The sequence below is a fragment of the Nestor notabilis genome, unplaced genomic scaffold (assembly GCF_000696875.1).
Source record: "Nestor notabilis isolate BGI_N333 unplaced genomic scaffold, ASM69687v1 scaffold6555, whole genome shotgun sequence".
Classification (NCBI taxonomy): Eukaryota; Metazoa; Chordata; class Aves; order Psittaciformes; family Psittacidae; genus Nestor; species Nestor notabilis.
Window position 1 is genome coordinate 35,915 of NW_009930548.1, and position 22,500 is coordinate 58,414.

General features: G+C 40.5%; 1 protein-coding gene across 1 annotated transcript in view; it reads right to left on the reverse strand.

Moving 5' to 3' along the window:
• The window catches only part of ZEB2 (zinc finger E-box binding homeobox 2), a 31,847-nt gene that overhangs the window by 4,063 nt on the left and 5,284 nt on the right, over positions 1–22,500 (reverse strand). The window contains exons 2-7 of the mRNA XM_010015442.1: positions 21,921–21,992; positions 15,355–15,543; positions 14,436–14,650; positions 11,829–11,937; positions 8,975–10,944; positions 6,767–6,947 (exon numbers count right to left, since the gene is read on the reverse strand). Coding sequence (XP_010013744.1) covers positions 6,767–6,947; positions 8,975–10,944; positions 11,829–11,937; positions 14,436–14,650; positions 15,355–15,543; positions 21,921–21,992 — 2,736 coding nt within the window. The remainder of the gene's footprint in view (positions 1–6,766; positions 6,948–8,974; positions 10,945–11,828; positions 11,938–14,435; positions 14,651–15,354; positions 15,544–21,920; positions 21,993–22,500) is intronic.

Below are 22,500 nucleotides of genomic sequence, written 5' to 3' on the forward strand. Positions count from 1 at the left end.
GAGAAATTAGTGGATGCCTGGAAATTGGGACTCAAACTACATTTCTTTGTATGAGAGGTTCCTAATCTTGCATACGTAGAGGGGTGTTTTTCTTGTTTGTTTTTTTTTTTTATTTCCCCTTAGAGTAAAACTGAAAATTCAAGCTTGATATATTGGATTATAGCAGTATTGCTTTTATGATCTGTTTCCTAATTAGGTATTTCTGCCTTGACCTGGGGGTGCACCGAATCCAGACCTGCGAGGCAGCTACCTGGATTCAGAGCACAAGTTTGCCACAGTGGGGAAATCCCACAGTCATAGCTCAGGAGATTTTAGCACGATTCAGTCACTTACTCAAATTAGCATAAAAGCCCAAAGCACTCTTGACCTAAGCAAACCTTAAACCCCAGTGCTACCAGAAAACCTTCACAAGTGAGGTGGGAGCTTTCCCAATGCCACCAACCACCCACTTGGATGCACTAGCTAGGATGCACCTGCCTGCATCCCTGCCTTGTCCTAACTATCCTGCTGAGCTCACTCAGAGCAACACATTACCATCCCTTTGCTAGTATCTTCACAGTTGCTAATTTTGTTCCTTCAGTTTTTTCCTCGTGGTCCTTCTGCTTTTTCTCAGAATTTTTTTTGTGTCCTCCTCCTCACTGAACTGCCCACGCTGTCTCAGTCTCTCCCTCTGACTTACTTTTCCCCAACATCTATAAGTCCAACCCTCATCTTGTTCCGCTTCTCCACAGCAACGTTCCTTCTTTGTTATTTCCTGATTTTTTTAATGCCCACTACACCCTTCTCACCCCACAGCTGTGCTCCATCCAGTTAACAAGCACTTCTTTCTTCAAACAGAAGTCAGCCACCTCCACTGCTTTGCATCCAGACCAGTCTCCACCTGCCCTTCCACAGGGCTGGGCTATGTGCCTGTCCCTCAGTCTTTTTCTGCTTTGCTCATCCCTTGCACGCGGCGTTCATTCAGTGCTGCATCTCCTGCTCATGCTACCTGGGGCCTCCCTCCAGTCAGCAAACTGATAGCCTGGCAGGGAATCATCTATATTTTATACATTAATTTAGAAATGAGAAGATTAAAATACTTTGTATTTTCATATTAATTTATATTAGTACTAAAAAGGCTATACTAGAGCTATTTAGTCTACCACATCCATATCAAGGACTCAGTTTTGATCTGAGGCAACATGACAGCTTGAGCAAAGTTCTTTGTTCAGACACCATACAACATACCTTAGCAGTGCACAGCATGCAGCTGTTACAACACTAATTGAAATATGTTTTTAAATGTATCGGGTTTCTGAACATTTGTGGAAGAATTATTTTTCTCCCCCGTGTGCAAAACCCAGTATTTCAGCCATTTAAAAGGAGTACCTAATCCCTAGAACGCATTAGTAGGCCATAAAATAAAGCTGAAGTAAGGTATTTTACACTGGAGATGGGGATAAATCTACAATTGTGGGTTGGTGGGGATAAGTCAACAGCTGTAGGTGGATACAGAGAACCTAGAATTGTAGGTGGATGGGGAGACCTACACCTGTAGGTGGTTGGGAAGAACCTACAATTTTAAGTAGTTCTGGCTGCTTTATCAGCTATTTAGCTAATGCAGTAAGAACATTGTCATGCAATACCATATCAGTGTGCTGGATGGGTTGAAAGGAAGAAGATTTGAACCTCCCACCCCACATTTTACCCAGTCTCATCTCGGATGACCTGTGTCAGCCATGGGGGATTGAACTAGGAGAGACACCCATGGCACCTCATAGGAGGGTTCACAGAACACTCTGTGTTATCAGGTAGATGCGTGAGGTAGATGACACATTTCGCACCAAAACTGAACGATAAATCTCTCTCAAATATCGAAAGGAAATGTTTGGGCTCTTTTTTATTCCACCATCTGCAAAAAGAGGTTCCCACAGGGGCCTGCACTCAATTTACAGAGGGGAAATTGTAACTAATCTCTTTGCAAAGTCTCTAGAATTGTGTTTCTGTCAAAACAAAACAACAACAAAAAAAACCTCTAGCAGTGAGTATCTCTCAATCTTCCTGGGCTAAAAGCCTTTGACTGAAAAAGCTATGCGTTTCACATTTGCAGTGGTTTAAAAGTCATAAGACATCAGATCATAAGCTGTCACTGGTCCCAGCCTAAATATCACCCATCCTTTGCCTTAGGCAAGTAGGTCTTTTTCCTGTGGGAAGGGGCCAAACAGAAATCCCACTCTTTGGAGGAAAGAAGGAAACATTTCTGTGACAGTTTGGTTTTATTTTTTGAAGGCAGTTCTTTTGAAGCTGCTTGGGGGTTTGGATGTTAGTTGTAGTCCCAATGGAGATGGATTAGCGGCCAGAGCACAGCAAAGCGGTCAAAGGTGCCAGATAAATGCAATTTATATATAATTGCCCAAGCTGCACCTGTTCTGTTTTCAATAGAAGACCTTGTCTACAGAACAGATTTCACAAGCATAGAATATATCCTCTTTTTTTTTCTTTATTTGAGTGTAAAAGGGGGAATTCTAAACTTGCATCAGAGTAAAGCAAGAAAAAATAACCTTTAAATAGCATGTAAATTTTTTATGAATCAAGCTCTAAATAAAGAAAACTTCTGAGCTGGGAATTCAAAATACTAGCCAGAGAGCTGATTTGCTACCAGGCTCAAGAACAATATTTAGTTTACAGAATCAATCTGGAAATAAAACTAGTGCTTGCATCAGCATGAAAGCTACAAAAATATAAAAGAGGTCTTAATAAAATATACAGTGGAAAAGGAAAGGATGAAAGCACTAGCACAGCTATGAGGCCCTCGACAGCCCACACAAGTAATAAAATAGAATATGATGTAATATAGAACAACAATGAAAGGATTTAAAATTTCTAGGTAGGATTCTGAAAAACTGTTTCCAGGTTTTGTTGCAGAACAAGCACGCTGCAAGTTTCCTTGTGAAGCTATGATAAAGCTGGTGTGTAGCAGACATGGGTGTTGACGACAGCAGAACAAATGCTAACCTTCACCTTAATCCTGAATCAGCCCAACACAGCACTGATGACCAAGGGAGGCTGGATTGCTACCCAGGAGCCAGGATATTTCTGTTATTTCCAGATGCTCCATTCTGTTTGCTTTCTTGCTCACTTACCACTATTGTTTTCCCTACTTATCTGCAATGCAAAGATTTTTTTTGCTCATCAAATGGCACCAATGCTTTACCATTAAGGGAACTATCTTCATCTTTAGTATGGAAAGTTTCTTGAACCTTGTGCTAAACAGCATGGGTAAATCTGAGATTGGACGCATGCAATATCCACTCAACTAATTTCAGCCTGACTAAAGTTAGGATGAGTTCATAAGACTTCACAGGAAAATAATGTGAGCACTGAATTCCTGTGCTACCTGCTGTGCTCTGCACCCTAATGACAGTGCTGCATTCCCTGGTCTTAAAGAGATAGGGGCTTGTGAAGTTCAAATTCTCACAGGCACCATATAACTTCTCTTAAAATTAAATGCCATCCCAAAATTAACTTGGCAGAATTTGGTCCTGCAACCAGCAGTGGCCTCTACACTAAATTTCAGATTCAGATGCCAGAATGCATTTCACTCATTGCAGTAACGCAATAAATTTTCCTTCTCCACATGAAGCTAGAAGCTATTGCAGAATACTGCTACTACTGCATAAATTAAAAATTATAGATTGTGAAATCTGGGCCCCTTTTCATACTTCACTCAAGCTGTGGCAGGCATGGAGAACAGAGGTGACGGCAGAGCTCCTTGATCTGCATCCACATGGTCCTACTAGAAGTTCTTGGACTGACACAAAGAACTGGCCAAACTCCATTCTTCTTGTCCTGGAAGGGAAACTTAGCTCCACTGCAATACCTCAGTGATATTCCTGTTTTCTCCTTTACAGTAGTTGGTGTAATATATGATTGGGGCAGCTTATGTAGTTTTATCTGTCAATGTTATTTCTTGCTCCAAATGATTTCTCTGGGATAAATATTTAGGGGCTACAAAGCAGGAACAGGCCTCTCTCTCTCTGAATCTCCTAACCCTCATTCTACGATTATTTGCAAGAGGTATGTGAACCATGTAAAGTGGTGACAAATAAAAATCTGATTGTTCAAATATCAGACAAAACAAAAACCCAAAAAGCACATAATTTTGGGTTTTTTTTTCACTTAGGAAAAAAGACATCAGTATAAACAACATCCAGTATTTGTGCTTTTCCAGGAAAGGCAAGAAGTGTTCCTCCTAAAAATATGTTTTTAATGAAGTAACAACAGATCGTGATCAGTCAGTCAGAAAATAGCAACACACTCAGAAAATAAGCTTTTTGTCTTTTTCAGATTTCAAAAAGTTGACTGAAAAATCTGGGCCCACTCTTAGAATGATCCCAAATGCAGAAGATGCTGATACTTCTAGTTTGGTTCCTTACACTGAACAGACTGCAGTTTCATATCTATATTATAAATGCAGTTGCAAGCTTTTTTCAAAACTATCAAATTAATTTGAAATTCACTTAAGATGCACATTAAGCCATTAGCCAAAGTCCCAGTGCATTTTGCCTCCTGAAGGCTGTGGATCTGTGATGGAGCTAGCCCAGCCAGCCAAGGTCTTCACAGCTCCAACCATCTCTATCTACCATTAGCGTGATGCGTGGAGGCTTTCTAAAAGCAAGTGTGTCATTAATAATACTTCACGATCTATACAGCAAGTTCCATCGCAGGATTTCAGCCTACATGAATTAAGATTTACAACAGCCCAGAGACGCGGGCTGGTATCATCTCCCTCTGTTTCAAAGATAGACAAATGTGAATGAAGGTGAAGCAATTTGCTGAAATTCGCAAAGGAAGTCTGTGGCAAGGCAGAGAAGAGTGCAGTTCTCTCAGCCTGTGCCTTTGCCACAAGACCATTGTTCCTGTCTCTAAATGCCACACTCAAGCTTGATGATGTGCTGTAGTTCTAGCATGTTAAATATTACACCGTATACACGTTCTGGATCATAAGGCTGAGTCCCATAAAATTGACGGATGTAAAGCTGAGAAACTGAAAGGGACAGAGAAAAGAAGAAAAGTCCCTACGTTGCAGCTGTGTGGTATTTTTCTAGGCAGTAGGTTCCTGTGCTACTTAAAGACCAGAACATATTTTTGCTTTTACAAATGCAGTTTATTTTGCAAATCAAGGTGATTGCACACATTTCAGCTTGTCAAATTTTCAGCCTTTAAACCATATGTCTGTCGACCTTATGGACTACCAACTTTATGGGATTCAACCATATGTCCAGATCCCAATATATATGAAGGCCAGTTCTAACATAAGAGCTTTACAGTACTAGTGTAGTAAGCCATAATGTTTGCAGATGGCTGTAATAAAATCATTCAGGAGAGGAAAGGTGCAGGGATGTAAAGCCTTCAAAGATTCTTCTACTGAATAAACAATTTGATCTGAATAATGTAGTGGGAAGCACATTCCATCAATGAACTAGCTGATCTAGTCCAAAATGTTGCTTTTAATTTTCTTTCCTAATCCCACATGTATTTTAACTTCCTTTTTTCTGTTCCTGTGTGGGATTATCTTAAAATGTGGAAGAAAAGTATAAGAAGGAAAAATAACAAAAGTAAATGAATTTTTTTTAAAGGCACAGTCCACTTCTGAATTGTAAATTTTTCATATATGAAATGCCAAATGGTTATGTGCATCCTGGAAGATGTGTTTATAGAGAGGTATACATTTTTTACCATCACATGGTGAGATTGAAGGATGATGTGACTTGCTTCATTTCCTGAACTGAGACTCAGTTTTCAAAGTTAAGGAAAGTTTCCTCCTGAGTAAGCTTTTTCTCACTCTAGGAAGTTGGTGTTTGGTTTATGTCCTGCTGCACAATAATTCTCATGATAATTCACATTCTCTTTGTCTAACATAACTTGATATCTCTATTATATGGGGAGCTTTGGTCCCGTTTTCCCCTAACTGGAACATGCTGAGCTGATGCATCCCCCTTGGAGAGATCTCCACCTCCAGGCTCATGCCTGTTCTGACTGAGAGTGGGAAAGGGAGCACTGCCTGCAAGGGGAACCATGGCCAGCATAGGTATGATGGAGGGTCTTTTTCAAACCAAAATATTTTTTAAGCTGATAATCCATGGTGAGCTTTGGCAAGCTTCCTTGAACTAGACAAAAATCAGTCCCTACTCAGGAAAGAAAGAAGCCTTCCCTGGGCATTAACTAAGAAGCAAAAAAGTGAAATGTAACCTGCCTGTGCTGCTGGGGTGCAAGATCACGGCAAGAGCAAACCCTGTGAGCAGTTTACTTCCAAACAATTCAGCCAGAGCCTGCTCATGCTGCTAATGTCAGTGGAAGTTCTTCTATAGGATTAAATGGTGCAGGGTCAGATAATGTCTAGGAAATGAGAAATATACTGTCACCCTTCATTCCTGTGCCATATTTTGTGTTGACCAAGTTGCAGTTCTTTCTAAGTGCTAGAGCCTACCTTATTTGTAAAAGGGTCATCCTGCAAGATGCTGAGTGCCACCATTGCTACCGTGCTCAGCATGACACATCACATAGCACCTGCCAGGATTCACCCCATCACATCCAACAGTTCTTCACCAAGCAATAGCCATTAAAAAGAATTCAAAAATATGTTGAAATGAGCAAAAGATATTTTCTGCCCTGTTGAGAGCCTCAGCACTTGTCAAAACATTCACTGCACAAGCATACTTGTGAAAGACTGTGAAGAGCACAGCATGGACCTCAACCCTCCCCTTGGCACGCACGGCCATCCTACCTGTGTGCTCGTATTTGTGTCGCAGCAGGGAACTGCTCTTCTGGAATGTCTTGTCACATAAGTCACATGCATACATGCCACTTTCTGTCTTCTTGATCTTCTTTCGGGACAGACAGGAGTCAGAGTCCGTCATGTCATCAAGGCCGGACATGTAGTCTGGGGTTCCATCAAGCAATTCTCCCTGTGATGGAACCATCCGTCAGTGACACCCATTTCTACCACCATGCCTTCCCATGGAGATACCAACCACCCGAGAGAAGTCAAAATCATGTCTGCTTAGGATGGTGGTCCCTGTCAGCTTAGGAACCCGTTGCAAATGAAACTACATCTGATGGGAAATGTGGAAACAATGAGAAGCCTTCTATGACTTAAACCAACTTTCTATCTTTGAGCACTCTGCAGTAATATGATTTACACAAGTGGACAATATTTATAATCTCAGCACTAAATATTTTCAAGGAGCAGAAAAAGCAAAGGGGAGGGTCTCTGTGGACAGCAAAAGGTATTGTAATATTTTACAGGTGTAAGTGTAAGTGACAGCTAAGAAATCATTCTTTTCAAAACACAGAAACTTGGTTATATTCTGTATCTGTAGAAAGGTTTTAATTGAATTTTATATTTAGGTACAAATGTTATTATTATGCAATCCATTTAAATGTATGTCTCCCGACTAAAGGCCTCAAGCTATATTTTTATATTTAATTTTGTAATTTGAAATAGGGAATATTAATAACACTTTTTATCAATGTTCTATCTATGTTAAAACAGCCTTCAGCATTAAGCAATAATGAATGTGGATCAGTAAATTATTAAATTTCTTGATATTTATTTTGTCTTGATCCAAAGAGAGTGCAAACTTGCATGATAACATACATTTCCATTTGCTATCACACTGTTCGGTTTTCTTAGACTAGGTTTGCACTAATTAATATTAGAGAAGATTAAATAGGCTTAAATACATTTACAAAGAGGGCAGATGTACTGTAAATTGGAATAGTGGAACAGCTGTTATGGAGGTGCAGTGCTATTTATGCTCCTATTGTGCAAAGAGGGATTGCAGCCTGTAATGTAATACCATACCTGATTTTCACATTTGAAACTATAAAACATTTACTAGTCAGTAAAATTACTAATAGACCATAATAGGACTCAAAGGAACATGCGCAAATGTAAAAAAAAAAAAAAAAAACCAAACAAAAAAACCCTAATCTATAATCGGTTAATCTCATTTAACTAAACTCTGTACATTATATCTGAAAAAAACCAGCAGAAAGATATAGAAGTATGTGACTTTTCTAAAGCAGCTCTTTGCTGTAGGAATGCAAGTGGCAAAATCCTTTACTACTCATGTACTGACTCTGAGAAAAGGATTAAATATTGTACCCAGGCATGAAGAAGTGCCGACGCAGATTACATGTCCAGGGAAAGACTTCCTCTGCGATTAAGGTCCCTAGCTGCTACCTCTCCAAATAATTTTGTTTAATCTCCAGTTTTTTTTCAAAGCTGTTCCAGATGACTGGCAGGATTAGAGGACTGGTAGTCTGGGAAGGGCAGTAGGTGGGCTGAAGGAAAGGGATATGGGGAAACAACAAGTCAATGTTTCCTATCCCCCAGACATTCATGAGAACAGAGAATGCCTTTCCCATGCATGGTGGGTGAACAATCCCCCCAGAAACACGGAGAAGGAAGCTTTGAGGGCTTTCAATAACATAGAGCTGCTACAAGGCCATATGGACCTCCACTTAGAGGGGTACAGCTTTGCATCCAAGTGTGGGGGTGATTCCCAAGAGGTCTCCCATTGCTCCTTTTCCCCATGCTGAAATGTAGTTGTGCCCTGAAGAGATCAGTTTCTCTACAAAGTTTCACTTTGTTTTTCTCCTGCAGGATGGGATTTTTCATGCATGTTATTATTATTATTTAGACTAAAGTCTAATAAGAAATGACTGAGCACTTAACAGAATAAAACCATAAGTGTTATGCCTATTTAAAGGTATTAATACTGCTTCTGAGTACAAGTAGAGGTACTCTTAAGGTAATTGCAGTTTGTTTTCCTACTGCACTGCATTTTTGCAAGTTCAGACTAAAATAAACTCTGCTAATTTTGTTGCAAATGTTGAATATAGCTTCAGGTTTTTTTCTTCTGTAAGAGGACATACCACAAAATACTAATTTCTAGCCTTTCAAAGGAAAATGATTGCAACAATTTACCTGAAATCCTTGTTTCCGTTGGTACTTTCTCCTTTGCTGCATATCGGCAAAAGTAGCTGCTCCAGTTGGGTAAGTGTAGGCCATATGTGGTAGGAAGCTCATCTGATCTAGTCCTGGGTATGGTCGCAGCCCAGGAATACTGGTCTGGACTGGTGGCATAAAAGTGGCTGGGGGAAATGCGCTCTGTGGGGGAAGTGTTGTGTATAAAGGTTTGGCACTAAAGGGGTTCATACCAAATACTGGGTTAGTGCTTTTATCCAGATTATTTGAATTAGAAAACTCCTTCTTGATAAAAGTCAAGTTCAGTGGCTCATCTGAGTTTTCAGATGATGACGAAACACTGTTGTGTTCTAAAGTTACACTATTAGATTTTGTTTTGTTCTTTGTGGCTATAATACTTTTGGGTTCCTTCATTTGTTTTGGTAAAGACAAGTCCAAAGGCTCAGCCTGAAGCTCCTCAGAAGAGAAACTGTTTGGAGTGTAAGAACTACTGTGGGAGTTTTTAGAAGATGTGGAAGAAAGATTTAAAGGGGAAGGAGTATTGCTCCTAGAATGGTCCAATTTATCAACTGGTTTAATATTGGTAAAATGAGGAGGTTTTGTTAGCCTGAGAGGAGTATCACAATTAGTAACACTGTTATGGAGTTCAGCTATAGATGGTGAAGTTATAGAGTCCACAGGCTTTATTGGAGATCTGGCTGACAAAGAGTCTTTAGTGGGAGTGTTGTTGGTGGCAGCCAGCGCCACCTTGGCACTGGCCCTTTCCAGTGATGGTGACCTGGAACTTGAATACTGGTAGACTTTTCTTTGTTCAAACCATTCCTTCACAAATTCCTGAGGAAGGCCAACAGCAATGGAAATTTTCAGTAGTTCATCAGAGTTGGGTTCCATATTCATAGCATAATATGCTTTAAGTACAGACATGTGGTCCTTGTATGGGTTGATGGGGCTAGTCATTCCTTTCTCAGAAAGTACTGATGACAGCAAGAGGGTTTGCTTATCAAACACTCCAGGTTTGTTGGGAACCAGGTTCTCATGAGGCTGAAGGACTGCCTTGATTTCTTCATTCATTTTACACAGGTAACGCTCATGCTGATGCAATGGAATGGGACCAGGAAAACTTTCTTTACAGAACTGGCATGAAAATGGAGTGGATACGTTATGGTTGTCTATCATCTTGTCTTCAGTTACCAGGTCTATTAGGGTTCGCAGCTTCTCTTTTTTAATGTTATTGAGCTGCCTCCTTGAGTCTGTGGTTAAGCTTTGGAGGCAAGCTTTGGCTTCATTGACTTTCTCTAATGTATAGTCAATAATACTTTTAGTGGCACCATTATGACTTACTACTGGAAGACCCACAGGGGGAATACTGGGGGAGGTAACTCCTTGTTCCTCAGCTTGAGAGCATGAATCCTTCATATGGTAAACCTTCAACTTGGAGATCTCTTCAGCCTTGCAGTCCATTTTCTGCCTGGAAACCGTGTTGTCCACAATCTGTAGGACCTTCTGCACCTCACTTAAATTACTGCCTACTGCAGGAAACCCAAGCAATGGTGCTTCCATCCCTACACCTAAGTGCTGCATCGGACTTTGAGCAGACGCATGAACTCCTAAAGGGCTGGTTGCTCCAAGTCCACCATTCATAAAAGGACTAGTTGCACTAAACCCATGTGAGGCCATAAGAACCTTATATTCATTGAAATCTAGTGGTTCTGTTTTAATTTTCAGTAGGCCTGTTTGTTCAGACATACTAAGTGGTTTGCCATTCTCCAGCTTGTTTCTCAGCTGTGTAATGGCTGAATTAGTAGGAGAGGAAGATACAGAATTAGGAGAAGAACCCGTCTTGATATTGTTTCTCATTCTGCCATTTACAGAGATTAAACCAATACACTTCTTGCTGCTGATGTGCGAACTGTAGGAGCCAGAATGGGAGAAACGTTTCTTGCAGTTTGGACACTCATATGGTTTTTCACCTAAAATGATAATTAAAACCAAATGTTAATTATCATTATTGCTTCTGTAATTGCAAGTCATCACATTCGATACCCAACTGATAGTCTGTACGTACGCTGAGTGAGGAAAATAATAATTCTATGAATATGGCCATACACCACCACTGCTTTACACCACTGCACTCTTTCTAGGGGAACTGAGGTCAGTTTGGACCCATGGTCTTGAGCTGGCAACAGCCACCAAGGTGTGAGACTGGCACCAGATTGACCATTTCACATTACAGGTAAGTACCCTGTGGCAAGGCGGGGTCAAATCAAACCCAGACTGTTCTAATTTGATTTGTTTCTTTTTTTTATTTTTTTCCCCTTCTTCCAAAAAATGGAATTTTCACTGGAAATAAGCATGGTATGAGAAAATGAATCCTGATGTTAGGACCTCCACATGAGCATTGGTGGAAGTCTGTGCCTGGACAGAGCTCGGTGGCATTTCGTGTGCTGAATGCGGTGTCAAGGAGAGCCAAATGCACAAGTCATTCACAATGAGATGCTTTGCTCTTAATCGTTATCTGAGAATATGAGCTGTATTTCACTTGGGGAGACTTTTTGTTATAAAAGATATAATGGGCTCTTCAGGTCCAACTGCACAGAAATGAGTGAATGCTTCTGAACTCAAACTGCCGAATAAACAATCTATATTATTTGCAGGAAGCTTTACTATTTTCAAATCTTTCAGCGAGACTGTGGTATTAACAGCATGATAAATGAGGATGACTCAGATATCACTTATGAAAGACCTTAGTAGCTCCAAGAAGCCAGAAGCAGAACTGTGTAAATTTTAAGCAGTCTTTAAAACTCAGCTAATTAAACAAAATGCAAATGAGCACACCAGTACCTCCGCTACTCACCACTGTGAATTCGCAGGTGTTCTTTCAGATGGTGTTTATATTTGAAGGCCTTGCCACACTCAGTGCATTTGAACTTGCGATTGCCTGCTCCTTGGGTCAGCATTTGGTGCTGAGAAAAAATAAAAAAGACACCAACATGAATTTTATGCAAGAGAAACCATGAATTTCTAGCTTAAAAAACAAAAACAAAATTAATGTGACTCTGAATTTATCAAGCGGACCAAAAGGTCTGCATGTACATTTATTTGTCTCATCAGTGTTGCAATAAAAATCAAAATGTTGGCAGTAAACCGAAACAAATGAGAAAGTACTTTCACATAAGCATTCGATATTTGCTTTAGAATTATTTCCTAAGTCTCTCATCAGAAATGTGTTGCTTTAAGGTATCTTATGACGAGAGAAACTGTTTTATAAGAAGATTTGTGGCTCTTAATATTCCTAGCAGATTCTGAACATGTGGGACTCCGCTTGTTTAAAAATTCTGTTTACTGCTTGTGGAGGAAAGACAGAAACAGTGTTGTTCGTTAGTGGAATTTCATGTAAGATTCAGTTCATTATCAAGCAGTGGAGACTGCATCTTCAGCATGAGCTGGTGCTGGAAAATGTTTTTTAAAATCACAGAGCAGCAGGGAAGACTTGAGCTACCTTTCGTGCCATGTTTTCCTGCCGGTGCTCTTCTGAAGGGCAAGAGAAAGTTGAAAGTTAAAAGTGGCATAAAGATACAATCAAAGGCAGCTGACCTTTTTGCAACAAGCAAGAAAAGCCAAAAAAAGACTTTGAATTTGGGGAGAAAAAAAAGAAAATAAAAAAATGTAATAATATTCCTAATAATGCAGCCAAACACTCTGGACGCTCAAGGTAGGAGGTCAGATTTTTGCAGGTGGCCACAACACAAAAGCCTATTGCAGGAGGAGAGGGGAGAAAGGGGGAAAAAAGAAGGGGAAAGAAAAAAAAAAAAGGCAGCGCCGAAATGGTATGACAACTGCGAGGGTGTGCTGCCTCTTCCCACATTCCTGGCGAGACAGATGGTGTTACATGGGACACAGGGAGGTTTGTTCAAACAGCAGCAACCTTCAAAGATCAAGCAGAGCCCAGCCCGCTGCGCGCCATTGAGGGACCTGCGCTCATATGTTGCTGAGTTGCATAAACAAACAGCAACAGCTGTTTTGTCTCCCCCCATCGCCCTCGGAGGACTACTATAAACTTTAGTTGTGCCACTGTTAATATGATACAATCATTTTAATTTACTAATTGTAAATGCCATGAGCAAATGAGGAGACTTTTCAACACCAAAGCTACCATTCATAATGCACCAGTACCAGCATGCTCTCGCATGTGAAATTTCGGGCAGTTACATTGGATGAATATCTAGGCTGATTTTTTTTTCCCCCCAGTGTTTTTAATGATATGAAGCAAAAGAAAGAACCTTAGGATGGATCAGTTTAGGAAAAATGTACGTGTGAAAATGTGTTTGTCTACTGGAAAAGCCATGGGAAGGAAAGAAGAGGAGAGGCCGCTGTAGAATCATTTATATTGATATAAGATCAAGCAAAAGATAGGGTTCTCTTAAAAATGCTAATTGCAAAAATTGCACAATTAGATGTGTGTCTGCCTAACTGAACTTACCATATGCTGAGGAAAACCTACCAAAAGAAATGCAACTGATCATGATTTTCAGGTTTTTAAGAAAAATAAATATGGCATAAAGCCTTTATAATATGACACCATACATACATCTATTCAAGTTTTAATATGAGTTTCCATTACAATCCCCCGTAAGACAGGTTTACAGAAGTAATTCTCTGGCGAGGACAGGAGTAGCTTTTCTGCTGGTATGTAATATGAGTTTTGTGGCACAGGTCTATCACCAGCCTGTTTAGGAGCACTGAGGAAGTTCAGGCACCTGTTTGAGATACGCAGCATTTCCTTAAATGCAGCACTGATATAACATTACATGTATCACATCGAGGAAAAAACTGCTTTGATTTATTGCAGATACACTGCTGGGCTATACAAATTATAGTGATGCCGTGATTCTAGTGCATGCATGTGTTAGTGGCACAATCACAAATGATAGCCTATATGTACTGCAGGAACAGTTATTCTAAAAATGTGTAATTATGCTTAACAAACAATTATACAGAATACACATAATCTCACATGATTGAAAAAGTTACTCAAAAAAGTAATGAAAAAATATTATCGGATCTTTTAGTATGTCTTGGAGCTCCTATTTGCAACATTGCAAAGTACAACTAGGTGAAAAATGGAATTAAAATTGCTGAGATGTTTAATAATGTATAATTAAAATGCTACAGTTTCATTCACTTTTTGAGGAACATAAAAATGAAACTAAAGTCAAGTTAAAGTGCAAATAAAATTTCTAAATTAGAAATTAACACACTCATTCGATCGTGAACATAAGACTATTAAATCATATTAGAAGAGACCATCAAAAAATCATTTAGACCTCAATTAAAGCTATTACCATTAAAAGATCTGCATCTTCGAAATGCCATGAAAAATTAATAATGATTGCCAATCAAAGCAATATCGTTTCTCTAAGGGGTTATTACGGAAAGAAATCACTTAAAACCAGCCCCCCACCTGATCTGTCCCTGGCTTGTGTGTCACCATATGCCGCTCGAGCTGGGTGCGGTAGGCAAACGTGTAGTTACACAGAGGGCATGAGAAGTTCTCCTCGTTCTTCTCGTGACGGTACTTGATGTGCTCCTTGAGGGACGTCAGGCGCTTGTAGCCCCGGTCGCAGTAGGGGCAGGTCAGCAGTTGGGCAAAGGCATCTGGAGTTCCAGGTGGCAGGTCTGTGCCCCGGGATGGGGGTGGGGGGGGGAGGAAGAGAGGCAGGCCAAAAGGTCAGCAAATCAATGGCAGCTCATGGGCTGATTGCCCGGGATGGTATGAGAGGAATCGCTGCAATCTGCTGCCCAAGAGGGAGGAACGCCACTTCCAACTGGTGGCAGGAGGCACCAGCACCCGTGCACACCCATGGCAGACTTGCGAGACCCACTCTGGACCCTGCTAGGAAACTAATTACAAGCATCGCTCCTCCCGCAGACCTGGCTGGCTGGAAAACTAAGAAATACTTTACCCTATCAACTGGCGATTTGCATTCCAGGCCCAGCTCATTACGTTACTTATGCCATTGACAGAATCCTTCCTACTGAAGCTTTTCCAATTATTTATCAAGGCATTGGAGAGCAATAGGCCGGCTACTCTGTCTTTTGTTGTATTAAAACTCTATTAAAACTTCCCAAACTCCCAAGTAGAGCAGTAGCCTTTCCCCTGTTTAAATTCAGCTCTTCAGTTCACCCACCACATAATATAAATTTGCTGACTAAAAAATCACAATACACTGAAATTACAACCCCAGTCTTTGCTTGTGAAATTCCATGCCGCTGCAGCTGTTCTTCAATTTTTAAGGTAAACACCCAGGCATGTAGTGCATTTATAATTGCAACAGCTGCACGAGGTCAGGATACTGGCTAAAAATGAATTACAGCCTCACCATTTTCTTCTTGCCCATTGGCCTCTGGAGTGCCAAGGCGAGACAGTTCCTCGGGGGCTTCGGGGTAAATAATGGCTGTGTCGCTGCGCTGCAGGTACTCTGCTATGCTGACTGCATGCCCATCTCCTTCCTCCAATTTCCTTTTGGCAAAATACTCCTCAAAGTCCGACGTGCAATTTGCATTCTTCACTAAAATGAGAGAAGGAGGAAAGAAAAGGGGCTTGAGTACATCGTCCTCAAGAGCTTCGGTCAGTTAGCATTGTTATGTACAGGCTGAGTTGGTGTACTGGAGCTACGAGACTAGGGCTGCAGCTGGATCCACGCTCTCATTGGTCTTACTCTAGCTCCTAACAAAATTAATGCAGGCTTTCCACCAGCATAGATGGAAGTAAGGGTGGGCAGTTAAATTAACAGGAACATGGGCTATACAGGGCAGCAGGAGAAGTTTATGAGGCTTGGGTAATGTAGGGTAATCCTTCATCTGTGGAACCTGAACCTTCCATCGTTCCTAGGTGACCTACGGCTTTTGTCAGGAATGCAGCTCAACCTACAGGACTGAGCTCAGCTGCCCCCAGATCCTGCAAACAGTCCCCACATGGGAGATGGGACTTGCAGGTAGTAAAGACCAAACTGCTCGTTCTCCAGCACAGGTCCTGCCTTGGGCTGCTCTTCTGTGGCAGGCACAAGAAGAGAATTGCTCACTTTTTTTTTTTTTTTTTTCTCCCTGAAAGATTTAATTACAATGAGAGAATAGGTTGTTTTATAAAAAGTATTTCTTCATATATTTCTACAAACAGAACCACATGTTTTAGACCATAACAGGGATACCAAGCCTAAAACCACTTTTACGGTCTGTACAAGAGTTTTCCTTCCTTTCTTTAAATGTAAACCAAATTTTTTATTGTCCATTTAGTGTCTATGAAATATAATACATGCTCAACCACAAAACATCCTGTCACTAAAAATATGCTTTTTTCCTTCATGTATGAACACTGCATACAGAAAAGATCCTAAAAAATCTGCGATGTTATAGACAAATATTAATATAATTATACTGGGGGGGGGGGGGGGGGGTGGGGGGGGGGGAGGAGGAAGACCCAATCATTTTCTTTCTCTAATTTTTGTTTTTATTAACAGGTCTTGGAAGACACAGTTGGTGGCAGGGAATTAAATATACTTGTTTTTAACTGACTTTAAATGAAAAGAACAGCTTATGATTGATTACATTTTTAATGTATTTCTCCTTAGGTGAAACAAGAAAATGAGGCAACACCATAAACTACCCTACAGTTCGTGTAAAAGTAAAACATTAAATGGCACGATTCTGCTCTCACTGACAACAGAGAGCAATATGGAGTAAATTCGTGGAAATCAAAGGGGTTATGACCTACAGGGTTATTACCATCCGGTTTGTACCACTGGAAATGAGAGACTAACCAGCTCCTTGGTGCTTGGAAATGGTTAAATGTTTTGCCTCAGTTTCCTACAAAAATGCAAGGGGATGTTGGCAGTCAAAATGAGACATGATCTTTGACTGGAGCACAACTGGAAACCTGAAAGCACCTGATTTGAAATGTTGATCTCGCCATCGTTGGTAACAGTATCTATTCATTCATGCAAACCTCATCCCTTTAGCCAATAAAATAAAATTCTCTGTCTGAGCCAAATATGCCCTACTTTTGGTATGAGCTGAGCAGCTCCTCAACCCTTCTGCAGTATTTTATTGATAGTGACCAAATTGCACAGGGCACAGAACTCCTTTTTTGGAAGGAAACTTCTGTTCCTATCACAGCGGTTTTGTGGGGAATTGCTACAACACCACAGAGCTCTCTCCTCTCTTGGTCCTTCTGTAGCTCCTGTTACCATTTGCTATTAGCATGAGAAACAATATCTCTACTTTTCCCCCCCAAAAAAGCAACTTCTAGAGAAGGGGAGTATAAGTACGAGACAAAGATTGAGTACCTTACCTCCATTTTGTAGCTATGAGAGAAATGTAACAAAACGGTGGTTACTGAAGTACACCTTTTACATGGAAGAGCATCAGGCTATGTTTTTGACTTTTTGTTTTTATCACAAAAAAGATAAGGCTTTGCTTTTCACTTTGGAAGCCTGACTTTTTATTTCTTTGTTATGCCTAGATCTTCCAACTGTTGCAAAATCCTCCACCTTCCAGCTTAACACTACTCCATCTCTGCTCCTTCTCTTGATTTAGCAATAGATCCAAGGAAAACAAATGATTTTTTGCCAGATTCAGGCCATGACCAAGTAAATGCTACCTGTGAAGCAGGGAAAGAGAACTTTTCTCCAGAAAGGAGATATGGAAGCAGGTAAAGGTGGGATGGCTCCAAGGGTTGGCTCCATATGTCCTTTTCCTCCTTCAGGCAGGCTGGGGAGTTTTGGAGCTTGCAACTGCATTTATAGGACAAGTATTCAAACCACCAGGCAAGGCCTGGGTTAATATTAGGAGCTTCAGTCCCAAATTTGAATGCAAATGAGGTTCTTCCTACCCAATCCTCAAATCTATCTGGAGGCTGATCCAACAGGCTGTGGAAGACTGCTGCAATATTACTGGACTCAGCTTCCTAATTCTCTGGATTATTTAGCTTCTATGTCTGCACATGCAATCCAGGAGCTAAAGCAAATGTTTATGTCTACATTATAAACCCCTAAAAACAAGGGGATTTAGTGGAAAAGCTGACAGATCCTTAACTGAAACAATACAACCAGTGCTGCAACACTGCAGATTAACATGAATAGCAAAAGGTGACCATGTATATCTGGTTTCTCACCAGCGATGTTAATGACAATTCAGACATGGCTGGAAGCTCACCCAGTGTTACTAAAAAGACCCATCTGATAACCATTAGGTTTTTCTCTCAATTCCTGGGGGCAAGGCTTGCTTCCCCCCCATGCCCTGATTTGTTTTCCATGCAGAAAGTCATGTTCCTCGTGGGCTTATACTGCACACACATTGCACATCCCCTCCTGCGATGCAAGAATTTTAGCGAGATGTATGGTGGGTGACCTCACCAAATAAGTCTTTTTTTAATTAATTATTGGAGCCTGGAGAGCAGAAATATTTTCAGCTCCAAAAGCTGATGTGGCCATGCCACATTAAAATAAAATGCATTAAGGAAAGCTATCTTTGGAGGCATTTAGGACCTTTCAAGATAAAGTGAGAGAGGTTCAAGGAGTTTGGGAGACCAGTTATTTTGTGTGGGAACTCGTCCTGCAAGATGGTGATAGCTGCCCTTGATCGCAAACAAAGCTAATGAAACCACAGCCTTCATTAGCCAGGAAGTGAGAGGCCCCCATTGGTACACACAGATTACAGCCTGAAAACGGCCTGTCCTCCAACCTGCCAAGTTTTACTTCTGTTTTCCTCCCCCCAAAGCATTTTTTTTTTTTTGGTCCCTTCTTTAAATTATATTAAAATCTTTACTTGGATCTTGTCAGATGCTAGAAATCAAAACCGGGAAATTTTTTCTGTTTGTTTACAGGGATTATGTTAATCTATTTTCTGCAAACATCCTAGCTGTAATAACCATTACAGGTAGAACAAAATAAACCATAGAAATTTATTCATTCACATTTTAACAACTTCTTCTGCAAAATGTCATTTTGTCAAGTAACTATTTCAGAAATATTTACAAATTAATGTAGCAGGACCAATGACTAAAATTTTCATTCTAATGGTCACTTTTTCTTTTCCACTATAAAGCCTCCATGGCTCATTATAAAAATGTAGCTGATTAATGTATAGATAACAAGATTTCTTTTTTAAGTACAACTGGCCATTCTGACAATAGCAGAATAATTTAATAACAGAGACTCTTTCTTTTGGTTTTTTTCCTTTCTTTGCTAATGACATTTGATGCTAAAAATACACTGCAGTTGTTGCATGCACCTTCAGCAACTTTGTGGTTGGATGTACGTGAATGAGTGTGAAGCTGTATCTCCTATCTCTGCGCTCAGCCCAGGTCATGTAGCACCATAAGATCTGGTGTCAAGAGGTAGAGACATGTATTAAATGCAAGAAATCTCCTTGGCCCATCTGGAAGATCCCAGGTTAATCTGTAGGAAGCACTACATGGGGTTCCCCTGGAGACCAGAAGGTCACTGTGGTATGGCTTTCACTAAAGATGAAGTCACTGATCCAGCTTCTTTCATCAGATCAAGTCTCAGTCTCACCTCAACTATTTATTAAACACCAATATTAAATCTACCTAAGACCCGCAAGGAAAAATAGAAGCCAAACGCTCAGAAACAAAGCCTTTGGTGAGCCTCAAGAAGAAAATTTTGAACATTTCCCAGACTAGCTAGAAAGGATATCAATGGCTCTAACGACCTCTTCCTTTTCCTTCTCAAATAATGGTTGGAGCACCTCCAAAGGCATAGCGGGGGAGTTTTTGCTCTGCATAAAGAATGCTGCATCTCCTAATAGTCACCTGGCATTTTTCACTCAAGGTGAAAAGACTGGCAAAGGCAATTAGTTTATCAGATGATTTAATATGACTAAGTAATCTGACATAGCTCTTAAGAGACTATGGAGACTGCAACCATTACAGAAGTACGTTCCACCCAACCTAACCAGGCATCAGCCTCCACTGGAGGAGGTGGCTCTGAACCACTCAGTGATAAAAGATTTGAATTAAACACCAACAGAGCACTAAGCAACTTGTAACTGTTATTTATGCAAGCCGCCCATTGCAGCAAACAGCAGCTGGAGTAAAGCGGAGGCTGGGACTTTTGCACAGGACATTTGGATAAGGAATTGCCAGGTGCAACATCCAGAGCAGGTTTTGCATTTTAAACGCAGACTGCCTAAATGCAAAGCACTCTGAGCCACGAGTCTGCAGTGCATCAAGCTGGGTAGGGGCAACCCTTATCTTTTTCCCCAGAAAACTGGTTTCAGAAGAGGCAGGACACCCCATGGACCCCACACAGAGATAGGGAAGGGCTGTGCGGGGGGCTCGACAGCACCCTGCCCCCAAAGAGGTGTGTTGAGGAAGAAGCGGAGCAGACAGAAGAGACCATCAGATCCTGGAAGAGAAGGGGCTAAAGGGATAGGAAGTATTCCCCCTCAAGCAGGCCACATTGCAAGTATGAAAGATCCAAAGCTTGTTATGATAAGGAAAATATGTGCAAAGGAAGTCACATGGACTTGATAGGGGACCTCAAACGCTCTGGTAATGGTAATTCAGATAAACATCAAATCTTATTTCTGAATCAGGCATCTTTTAAAGTCTTGTTTCTCCAAGTGCTAAGCACTATTTGTCACCTTATTAATGTCCCTTGGGAAAAAAAAAAAAAAGCGCTTACATGTGTATCCAGTTCTGTACAGCAACACTATTAACTATATATGTAATCATAAACTGTGTCTCAGTTCCACCCTCCTTTCATGCACAACAAATCTAATAGGTGAAAAAAGCAGTGACATGGTTTTATTTTCCTATTATTCTCCCTCTCAAGAATTATAAAGTAAATTTCTTGTGTTACTTAATAAGAGCATTGGGGTTTTATGTGGGTGTAACCAACCTCAGGAAAGTGTGAGTAATAAAATCCTTGCAAGACTTAGGTACCACCTTTTACAGTAATATTTGTAGAGGGCACTACCTGTGAACTAGATCTCATGATGGAATGCATAGAAATGTACTTACACTAGAAAATTCTTACTTTTAACCATGTAAATCGGGGCTATCTGCAACATCTCAAATTGTGACAAAATGCAAAAGAAACATTGAATGATGTATGGCATTCAGCTGTGCTAAGGATGGAGTGGGGCCCTGCGGCCCTTGGAAAGAACATGGTAAACCCCTGAATTCATTTGGATTAGAAAATAGTAACAGAAACCTTTTGCTGCTTTGCTCTGCTACAGAAAAAAAAAAAAAGAGATGACTCTGAGATGATGCCTGCTAAACATCTCTGTCCCCTTTCTTCTTCCACAAAATGTATTGATTTCTAAGAAGAGGGGAAAGAAAGAGATGTGGAAAAATAATAATAATAATAAAAGATTAGCCAGAAACATAATAATCTCATAAATATGCATTTAAAGTGTGTGTGTCTGTGTATCTATGTAAGGGGTTTATGTGTGTCTTGCTGAAAAGATGTTTTCAGTCTCTGAAGTAGCTTACTCTGTGCACTATGCGAATCTGGGGTTGCCAGGAAGGGTGCACCCCATCCTCATTATCAAACTCTTTGTACAGTCTCTCTCATTAAAAGACTACTGTGTCTTGGTCCAGCTACTTTAAACTATATGAGATTCACCCTCACTGGGAAAACATCTCCTCACGCTGCTGAAAACTATTAGCTCACAAGGAAGCAGTTAAAAGGAGTTGGGGGCTGGAACGTTGCAGGCAAGATAGCAAGGACTTTCACCAAATGAGTTTGTTGCTGCACCATTGTGATCAAATTGTGGAAAAAATCAAAAACCAGGAGAATTATGTGTTTCCCAATTATTCAACTGAAAACAAGAAAGAAATTGTTTTATCACTATGTTTCTTCATGCACAGCTAATTCTACATGGTATTAAAGAGAAACAACACTCATATCATGCAATACCTTACCTGTACCATTGTTTCCAGTGGTCTGAATTGTGGCTTCAGGCCCCATAGTGTCATAATCTTCCTTCATTTCTTCTGTGAAATAAGCATACATACTTTAGCATTTGCACGTTACTGAATTGCTTACAAAGCTAGGGAGCACACTGTGGTAACAGGCAAGATCTTGCTAAGGGAAAGAGAGAAAAGGGCTGTTGTGGACCTCTGTACAACGGCTTTGTTCTGGCAACTGAATGAGTTCGGCGGTGCTGGATGGCCGAGAACTTATTTACTTTAAACATAACAGTGAGTGGTGGAAAACAGAACTTTTTGTTTGAAGTAAATGAAGGGCTTTTCCCAGTATCAAATGTAATAAGCAGTCAGGTGATTAAAAGGGATTTTTTTGTTCTTTTTTTTGTTCTTTTTTCTGTATTTAAAAGAAATAATCAGCTAACAGACACTGTGACATCTATACCTGGAAGAAGCTGCAAATACAAAAGGAAGATAGAAGTTGTATATCTCTGTTTCTGTCTTGTCACACAGATCTGAGATGTCATCATCATTTTAACCTCGTTTGAAGTACAGCATGTATTAATATCAAGTGGTG